The 10,750-nt window shown below is 39.8% G+C and overlaps 1 protein-coding gene across 1 annotated transcript in view; it reads right to left on the minus strand.

Moving 5' to 3' along the window:
• Nucleotides 1–7,969, minus strand: part of tent4b (terminal nucleotidyltransferase 4B) — a 41,927-nt gene extending 33,958 nt beyond the window's left edge. Inside the window, exon 1 of the mRNA XM_088333931.1 lies at nucleotides 7,221–7,969. Within this exon, the coding sequence (XP_088190057.1) occupies nucleotides 7,221–7,666 (446 nt within the window). The 5' untranslated portion in view covers nucleotides 7,667–7,969. The remainder of the gene's footprint in view (nucleotides 1–7,220) is intronic.
• Between the last annotated feature and the right edge of the window lie 2,781 nt (nucleotides 7,970–10,750).

The raw sequence follows: 10,750 nt of genomic DNA on the forward strand, positions 1-10,750 counted from the left end.
CTCTCTGTGTGCCCTGCGACTGGCTGGCAACCAGTTCAGGGTGTCCCCTGTCCACTGCCCGAAGATAGCTGGGATGGGCTCCAGCACCCCCGCGACCATACTGAGGAGAAGCAGGTGCAGATAATGGATGGATTGTAAATTCCAAGTTTTTTTTAATGATAACGGATTTAAGACAGTCTCTCTTGTCTTTGACTTTCTGAGCTCTGACGTCATGTGAAGAACATCAACACCCTTGCAAGCCAGTCACCATTACATGTTAATTAGTCGAAAAGGTTTTTTAAGCAAAGTTTCGCTCATTTTGGTGGAGGATGTTCAGACGATAGGAAGAAAACAACTACGGATACTTAAACTTACACAAATTATTTTGCCAGCAGGCAACTATGGAAGCTCTAGGTGAGTGATACAATGAATTTATGTCTCTACTGACCGAGCACAGTTCCTGATTGGTTTTTAAATCTAATTTTTGAACAAATCCGGAGTATATTTAATAAAAGATGTATTTTTGATTGTACCCATGTATCTTGCGTTTATTATCATATGTGACAATTTTAGCATTAAGGTGATTTAATTAAGAAAAAAATCATTATCCAATTAGTTGACTAATCATTTAAATAATCCGTGACCATTCAACTATTCAAAATAGTTGACAGATGCAGTCCTACAACAAGTGCACCACCTGTGGTAATTGTTAATTAAACCGTTTTGCAACTTCGCCAAATGCACACCCTCACAAAACAGCATTTGACACCTTGAATGACAACATGCTCTCCTACTATATTTATACACACTGCAGTCACTGAACATGTGACTTTGTCCACATGTGTCTGAAGCTGCAGAGTTAAGAGTTTTTAGTCCTACAAGTAGTTGGGCAATATTTGCTTTAAAAAAACTTTTTAGGATGATACAAAAAATGTTCTGTCGGGAAGTTCAACAATCAACTTCAGTAATGTAACTGAAGAGAAGCTGTAATTGGCTATTATACGTTTATACCTTGTTTAGAACATAATTCATACAATAATTGTTGCAAGCTTTTGCCAGCTCACACAAAAATCTATTAGATGCCAAATCTGGACAAATCAACCCGCACAAAATTGAAGGCCTTCATGATTTGTGGAGGTATGACCTCGCACTTCTTGAATAAATTGTGCTGCATGTGAGTTGACGAGTGGGTGGATCACATGACTGCTGTGTCAAATATGTATTGGAGTGGGCTGACTCTGTCACATTGCACGTTGGGTTCATGTGCAGCCCAAGGCGTAAGACAACTAAGCACCTGCTTAAAGTAAAAAGGCAACCTCGCCCGATAAATTAAAAAGGTGTCTTCCTTGCCTGCCCAGTAGAACTGCAATGATCAGACTACATTGTCCACAAAAGTCGATGATAGAAAGTCAACAATCGATTCCACTGTTGACTATTGTCGCCAGACACAGAAAGAGGCATCTGTACATGGTTATAATCTCTGCTAAGAATCACTCATGCGTAAAATCTTTTTTTTAAATAACCGCGTTAACATCAAGTATGCGTACAAAAACTACTAAAGTTTTGGATAATTTTAATCTGTATATGGAAAATAAAAAGATTACTTGCAAAGTTTGCAAACCAGACCTTGCCTATTAGGGCGGTATCTTGCTGACACACATAACATTTAAAAAGCACATTGCACAGATAAACAAAACTGAGTCTGACTCGCCTCGGTAAGGTTCTAGGCCGCGTAATATTCAAGCCAACACGGTTTTAACGACATGCATTGGACATTTTATATACATATCTTTTGCGATAAAAGAGAGCAGGAGCGTTATGCCAGATGGTGCCCGAGAAGCGTATTTTAAATTAAAGGCATGCGGTCCGAAAAACCAACGCCAGTTGTTCAAACCGTTTGATTGCAAAGTTTTGAGAATCATTTAGTACTTTTGTCACAGACTTTGCTATAGACCACTGAATGTACAAAATTGAAATCATATTTGTCTTATTTACTGTTTGACTGCTGCTAATGAGACAGTTCTTGGTTAAAAGATATAAAAAAATGTTTATTTGATTGTAATTTATTATTTGTTTTTCTATTCAGAAAAAAAATGAACCGAGGTTTATTTATGTATTTAGGTCTCTACTGAACTAACACTGTGCCTAATTGCTTTTAGATATTGCATTTGTATTTACCATCTGTATGAATTTGGAGTCTGTTTAATAATTTCCTTGTACCTAATTTCCTTGTGTTTATCATCATTTGCCACAATTAATTCATCTTCATGCTAAATTTAACAAATAATGAATTAGCATCCAATTGTTCAACTAATCGTTTCAATAGTCTGACGGGTTGCAGCCCTATGGCCAAGTAGTGTAAATTACGCACTGATTGTTCTTCTGTTTTTGGAATAAAACTTAAGCAAAAATATCCACTTATTTTATGCCACTTAATATTAACCAGACATTAAAATGACATCACTGCTGCTGATTGGGAAAATGACAATAGGCAAAAGGGTCAACCCCTGATACTGGAAAACTAAGTGGGTATGTTTGTTAAGACACAATACACAAACACCTTTGTAATAAAAATGCATTGTTTGAACTATCCATCCATGATGTGCACCGCTTATTCTCAGCAGGGTCGCGGGAGTGCTAGAGCATTCCAGCTCTCTAAAGGCAGGGGACACCCTGAACTGGTTGCCAGCCAGTTGCAGGGCAGACACACTCAGACAGACAACTCGCTCCCTCATTCACACCTCGGGACAATTTGGACCCGCCGAAAAACCTGACATGCATGTTTTTGAATTGTGGGAGGAAACCGGAAACCACTTAGCCGCTGTGTCGTCCCCTGTTTGAACTATTGGGTCCAAATAACATATTACAGTTAGGAAATCCATTGTATCGATATGCCATTGGTTGAACTTGCTTCCACGATGCCTTTGTCTTTATCCTTCAGTTCAAAATCTTGTGTGCTACCTAAAAACTTTGCAAGTTGGCCATACAATATTTTATTGTGTGCATCGCATCTATCTGCTATGGGTTCCAAAATTTGGAGTGATGCGAAAGAAAAAAGAAACATGATAACCACGGAAAGAATACATGCGATTATCAAGAAATAGGAAAAAGGAACGCGCATCTTCACCATTGCTATTGAACAAAGCCATAAAATTTGTTCTGAGGGTGGTGTGCCCTTTCTGGGTCAGGGTTGAGATTCTGCCTTAATTGGAACAGTTTAGAAATCTCAGAATCTTGTTTGCGAGTGAAGATAGGATGTAACAGGAGATCGACAAACGGATCGGTGCAGCTTTTGCAGTCATGCTACCCTCACCTTTGGTCACTAACAGTGGGTCATAACTAAAATGACAAGATTCTAGATGCAAGCAGCTAAAATGAGTTTCGCCAGTAGAGTGGCAGGGCTTTCTCTTAAAGTGAGAAGCTTAGTCATCCGGGAGGGACTGAATGTAAAGCTGCTGGTCCTCCACACTGAGAGGAGCCAGCTGAAGTGTCACGGGCATCTGATATGGTGGTGTCCCAGGATTTCTTACGGGGGACACCCAGGGCACGCTAGAGACTATGTCTCTAGGCTGGCCTGGGAAAGCCTAGCGATTCTGTCGGATGAGTTGGATTAAGCTGCTGGGGGTAGGGAAGTCTAGGCTTCCCTGCTGGGGCTGCTGCTGTTAGAAGAAGAATAGAATAGAATTTACTTTTATTGTCATTCTTTGTAACCATGCACACAGAACGAAATCTCGATACACCTGACCCGTACAGTTAAACTGTAACGAGCCAAAGCAGCCGCGGCCAAACAGGGCCCCGCCATTTTAGACCCAACTGCTGTGTTGGGAGTCATTAGGTGACCAAACCCCCCAATTCCAACCCTTAATGCCAAGCGCCAAGCAGGGAGGCAATGAGTACCAATGTTGTAAGTCGGCCGAGGCTTGAACCAGCAACCTCCCAGTCTTGGAACGGGCGCCCTACCATCTAGGCTACCTCGGATAAGTGGTAGTAATGGATGGGTGATTTTCAAGCAGATGCATATAGGTAGTTTAGACAATACACTATATTGTTATTTTCAGAGCTGCAACAAGAAATCAATCAAAATAGATGATTAAAAGCGTTGGCAACAAATTAGTTCATCGATTCGTTGTGTCGCGCGATTGATACGTCAGTCAGCCAGTGAAGTCACACCCACCAGGAGTTGGCGAGCTAAAACAGCAAGGTGAAGTGCGACTTAAGGCACTATTTTTAAATGTTATGGTAAATTCAACTTATGAAACATGACAGACAGGAAGAAAACAGTATGACCATGTCCGCTAAAGTGTGGGCCCACTCAATAGTTCACAAAAAAAAAAGACCTGGAGTCATCAACAAGAATGAAGGGAACTCAGAAGAAGGGTAAGCAACTACCTAATGTTTTTATTTATTAGTTATTTGTGTTTTTAAGTGTGGAAACGTAATGTTAGCGTTTGCTTTTTAGCTCGTTAATGACTGCGTGTGTGTGTTTTGGGGAGATATTTTCATTTCAGTTAAATCATTTTAAGCAGTGTTTATTTGTGCTTCATTAAAACACCTCACAATGGTGGTAAGATTGAGAATCAAGTTTTAATGTTATTATTTTCTGGCAAAGTGAGGAAAAGGACCGTTAGTCAGATGGTCTCTGGATTGATGTGCTAGCGTTTGTTAGCTTAATAGTGACTGCGTGTGTGAGCAAGATACTTTTTATTTCAGTTAAATAAAGGAATGAAGTTTGTTTGGGCACGGCACAATAACAGTACCAAACACTAATTAACAAAAGGGAAAAACAAATTATTTGCAACAAACACACAGAAAAAATCAGCTGAACAATACAATATTATTATAAACATGTGCCCAAAGGGAGGAGGCTTTAACAGTGTTTAATTGTGCTTTAGAAAAAGGCTCAACTTGCGCACAATGCTGTTCATAAGTTTGAGATGAAGCAAAAGTTTTACTTTTCAGGCAAAGTCCGAGTGATTATTGTGTCCTTGTAAATTGTACCATAATAATACACATACTTTATATTCTTATCCCAATAGAAAAACGCAAAAAATGGCAAGCTTCATAATGAGAAAGAGATATACACGCCACAGCAAGCAGCTGTCATCGTTGAGATCCTCATTGATGTGCTCATTTTTTTTGCACTACAAGTTCTCAAAGAAGGAAGAATGAGTGAGTTAGTGAGCAAGGGTGATAGTGGTTACTTTTCGCTAGGTAATGTTAATAAACATTTGACTGGCTGTTCATATTTGCATGAACTTCATGTTCCAAAAACTCATGTGCCTTCAACAACAAAGATGACTTTTTTGCACTTTAAAAAAAAGGAAATAATTGCATGTGTATTTGTTTCTTTCTGCCAAACACTGATTTTTTTTTATTGTTTGAATTTGTAGAAAACTCTGTTTTGTGCACTATGTTCTTGTTTGTTCACAAAAATTTCAATATTTGAATAAAGAAGAGGAAATTAATTGCTTTTTTAAATACGACTCATTGAAAAAATAATCGTCAGATTGCTTATTAAAAGAATTGTTATTTGCAGCGCTAGTCATTTTTAAAGTTATTTATCTGCGGTAGAAGCAAAATGGCAATCCTCTGAGAGTGGAAAAATAAGTGGGTATTGATTGTTAAGTCATAATCCAAAAACACCTTAGTATTGAAAATGCATTGCTTGAACCATTGGGATCAGGATAACACACAAATGTTAGGAAATCCTTTGAGTTTATTATATGCTATTGGCAGAACTCGATGTAAAAAAACAGTAGACAATTCTAAGGTCCAACTAGATTTGTTTTAAGTTATTTTTTTATTAAGTGAAACTGTGGATTTTAATATGAATACAGTGGATACAAGACCTACATAATTGGAAAATACAAGATATGCCGCCATTACATAAACCCGATTTATTTTATTATCGAGAACCTGCTGCATCGGTCGAGATTTTAATACAGGATAATGCAGCCAGCTGGACTTTTTGTATGATTTTTGATATTACTTATATTTAATGTTGAAGTTCACTGTGTATTCTATCCTTATGCCCTTAGAACATCTACATAGACACCTCTCGGCTTTGCACTTTGGTTATCACTGGCTAACTGCTTTGCGGATTTTGAATTTAATTGTCTTTATTGTCAACATTAATAACTCCATTGTGTGATAAACAGACAGCGCTCTCAAAATGTTATCACGGGGGCAGGTTAGACAGGGTGTGCAGGAAAACAGAGGAGCACAGCTACAGACGAGCTAGTATTTTTGTGGCCTGTTACATTGTAAAGAAATTCATTAGCTTTAAGGTAAATTAGAAGCGCACAAAATCTTGATCACCGGTGGATGCTCCGTGGAACATTTTCGGGTCCAGAGCTACTGAGGAAGCGTCGCGAGAGAAGGCAAGAGCGAGGCTGGTTGGTGTAAAGTGTAAAGAAGAGGTGAGCCATTTCATTTGAAACGAAAGTGGAATATGGAAGCTTGCTACTGTTGAGAAAATCGCTATTTTTCAGCCACTCTCTAACACGGAGGAGGAAGTTGGCTAAGTCTTGAAGCTCATCTTCCAAAAGTAAGTTAAACTTAACTTTACTTTTTCATGAAAGATATTATTTTAGGGAATTTTTATTTTTAGTATTAAACAATACAGGTTACTTAAACATACCTATCTATATTAACCTTCAACATACAAAATATAGCACTCAAGCAACTTACGAAGAAATTCAACTTACGAATGATCGTCTGGAACGTATCTTGTTCATAGGTAGGACAGGGTCTGTATTAAAGGCTGTAAATATTAACTTGACACTCAGCTTGACTTATTTTATTCAGGCATGAAAATGGGAAGAAAAGATGAGAAGGATGTGAAGGAGATACGTTGCGGTACAATGTACAACCAAACAAAATTTTGATACATTTATTATGGTGGCTTAATATAGCCTCAAATCGCTTGCATGGAAGAAGGTTAGATTATTCTCGTCTCAGTTCCTGTGGTTACTCTCTACAATTAGATTACTCCTGAACAGGCTAACAACTAGGCTAGATTATCTCCAGGGATAAATCTGGCACTACTATTGTGAAAATTTAACGGTTTTTTACCCCCACCCCAAATCATTTTCTACTTGGATCTACACCATTCGCGTAGGTCGTCCTTTTTGACTTCAAAACAGTGACTTTCTACAAGGTGAGAGATTTACAGGCCTGATTCTATCCTATTCCGGAAGCATGCCATAAACCCCAAGGCTCATAAACTAGTTGTCTCTTACCCCACGATCCCTTCCGAGTAGTTCCCAATTTTCCACGGCGTGCCGGCGTAAACGTTGCGGCCCTCCACGTTCACCAGGCTGGAGTTGAATCCAAAAGTGCTGGCTTTATTGTCCCGTTTCCTCTTGTTGGGGTGCCCGTCCGCCGGGGCCCGATGAGTCGGCAGGGGGGCTCTCTGGTTTCGGTTGCCGGTCTCCAACGACAAATAGTCCCGCTGTTCCGCCAGCTCGCCGTCCCCGGTGGCGCTCGTCATGGTCGGCCCGGTGGACCCGACCGCCGGGAGAAAGACGGATCTAGACGCCGCCGCGCGGAGGTTCGCTTTCAGTATACCCAAATTGTTATCCACTTGCAGGTAGCCGAACCCTTGAGTCGTCTCCCAGATTTGCGTCCACAGGTTGTTGGCGGGTCCGCGTTGTTCTGGTTGGAACCAGGCAATTCGCGGATCCATCAAACGAAAGTGGGCGAGATACGAGCACCGACCCCCAGCCCCTCCCTCCCTCCCCACCCTCCGTCCGTCAACAGCTAGCTAGCTAGCCAGCTAGCCTTAGCTCGCCTCGCTTTGATCCCCCGCGGTACTTGTTCCGATTTTGGCCCTCGGTAATTGCGGCGATAGACGCACGGTAAGGCACAGGAGGACTACGAGAGTATGCAGAGACTGTTAGCGGCGTTCGGTATCCGTTTTTGGGGGTAACCCCAAGCGGAAAGGAGAGAGCGTGCGACACGGGTAGAGCGACTCGCTCTGACCCTTCGAATCATAACTCGTTCAATGGCGTAGTGATGGGTCGTTTACGAACGAAAGGACTCTATGAGCGGAATCGTGAAAGTGAGCCACGGGGGTTGGCTCCCCGCCCATCGGAAGCTGGTTCCCTTCGAGGCGCTTTTTTTGTCTCTTGTGATCGGTCGATAACGATTTTTTTTTCTGGGATTCCGTTTTGCATAGCTTTTTTCCGTTTTCTCTTCTGTTTTTCTGTTTTCTTCTTTTATTTTTTCTTCTTCTTTTGGCGAATGTTGTGTTCGTTTTTCCTTTTAATGTTTTCCTTTTGTTTACTTTCCCCCAAGCGTGTTACTTCCTTTTCATAATTTTGTTCATCCCTCTTTCATTTTTTACTTTTATTTTGGTTCTCTTTCCCACTGTTTTCATACCCTTTTCATTTTTTAAACTTATTTGGATTATTCTACTATTTTTCCTTCTCCTATTCTTGCTTTGATTCTCATTTTTATTGCTTTCTTTTTTCCTCATATTCATTTTCTTCTTTTGTTTCTTATTATTACTTTTTTATTTTTTCCTTTTTTTGTTTTCTAAATAGCTTTTTATTTCCTTTCTCTCTTTTTCTTCATTTTCTTTCTTTCTATTTTATTTTCTTTCATAGCTTTTTCTTGACTCAATTATTTTTCCCACTTTATTTTCATTGTGTGTCTTTTTTGCTTTATTCATCCCCTTTTAGGTTATTTCGTGCATTGTGTAACATACCTACGCCGTTGTTGAGGCAACGAGAGATGGCGTTTCGTGCACGCCTGCAGGAGGGTTGTATGAGGGGGTGAGGGACAGACAGATGGGCAGATCCAACACATGTTCTATTCTAGCCTCTTGAGAGCGATTTTGAGACTATTAAACTCATCCGTAATGGGGCATATGGGGCCGTGTATCTGGTCCGCCACAAGGAGACCAGGCAGAGGTTTGCCATGAAAAAGATAAATCGGCAAAACCTTGTCTTGAGGAACCAAATTCAGCAGGCTTTTGTGGAGAGAGATACAAAAGCATCTCCGCGGACAGCCATGTTTACCTGCAGCACAGGGTTTTTAAAAAAATGTCAAATTTGAAGGATCTTGATTTCAATGTGATCGCTTACACTTGTGGTGTTTTTTTTTGTTTTAGATTCTCTATTTTATTTTACTATCTGACAGTGTTGCCTGTTAAATAGGATCATTAAAGGACCACATATGTGTTACGCTAACATTTCAATTCATGAGACTTTGAGGCTGTAAACCTGTTGCACGGTCTACATCTGCGAGCAGCAGCAAGTCAACTGCAGGAGAGAGAGTGGGAAAGGTGAGATGGCACAACATTCATTTGGACAGGTAACTTAAAATTAGTTTTATCTGGTTATATCAGTATCAGAAATATTTTATTAACACTCCACTTATTGAAACATGAATATTTTGTTTGTTTGTTTGTAAATGATTCAAATTGAATCTTTTCTTCCGGCGCCGTCACGAATGGCAGCCACTCCAGCAGCTCCCGTGTTATTTTCGATTGTTCTCGATTGTTCTCAGCGCAGGGATGCTGCTGGAAATGTGAATTTCCCTTCGGGGATGAACAAAGTATCTATCTATCTATCTATCTATCTATCTATCTATCTAATAATGAACATCAAAATCTGAGGGACCGTCTCTTTTTAGTGGGTCGAAAGAGCCGCTTCTTTGAAAAATAGCCGGAATTCCCATCACTAATCGTAACTCACTCAATGGCAGAGCTTAGCCGAGTTGCTGTACAGTGCGCATGCGCGACAATTGTGTGGGAGGGGACATCGTTACGTAATAGCGTAATGCTTTTTTTACGTGTCTGTTACGTAACCATTTCAGATTGACGTGAACTCTCCAGAGGTAGTACAATCTACACACAACTACGTTTGTGCAATTGCATATTGTGGTTGTAGAGTTTGACATTTAAAATGTCATATTGTCAGATATAACGAAATTGTGAATATGCTTAATTGCTGCTAAAATTGTCGAGAAAAAATGTTCAAACCTCACATTGTTTATTTGCTGTTAATAGTGTCAATAAAATTGTTCAAACCAAAAATTTCATGGAAATGTGATCATATTTTATACACCGAAATGAGGGGTTTGAACAAATTTATTGACAACGCATTTGCTTTTACACATCAGTTTGGCATTTTCTGCACCCATCGGCCATTCGCTTTCATGTCTATATGACAGTCCCTTTGAACCCCGAAACGTATGTTTACTATTAACTCGATCCTTTCCTATAAAGGCAGGATACATCTCTGTGGCAGAATTCGTTTAATACTGTGCTTTTACTCCGAACCTCGAAAACAGGGCTCTCAAAGTCAATTTACCTGGGGAAGCTGGAGTTTGGTTTGGGTGAATTTGGGCCATATCAGGTTTTCACAAAAAGATAATGTGAATACAATCCGCTGTTTTTAAATAACTATTTTTTTATCTGAATACTCTTATCCAGAAAGATGACTTTTAGATCTTGAGTAAATTGCAAATATATTAGTTTTGGAGACAAATTCCTCCCCGTGTAGTTGTTGGGTAAAAATTACAGTCCTGTCTTGCTTCCATTTTTCAATTGCAATTCCATTTCCAATTTTAACACTGGGAAACTACTTTCATTTTTCCACGACCCATAATAAATGTCCAAAATTGAAACATAATAAATACATATTTCAGAGTGCCCTGTTAAGGTGTGGCAGGCACCTGTCCTTTTTGGGCGGGATGACACTTCTTAGGACAATGCTATACATACTAATGCCAGCTGCCATTGATCACGAGGTAAGAAGAAATG

The sequence above is a fragment of the Urocampus carinirostris genome, chromosome 4, assembly GCF_059441175.1.
Source record: "Urocampus carinirostris isolate Australia breed hairy pipefish chromosome 4, RoL_Ucar_1.0, whole genome shotgun sequence".
In the NCBI taxonomy this organism is placed as follows: domain Eukaryota; kingdom Metazoa; phylum Chordata; class Actinopteri; order Syngnathiformes; family Syngnathidae; genus Urocampus; species Urocampus carinirostris.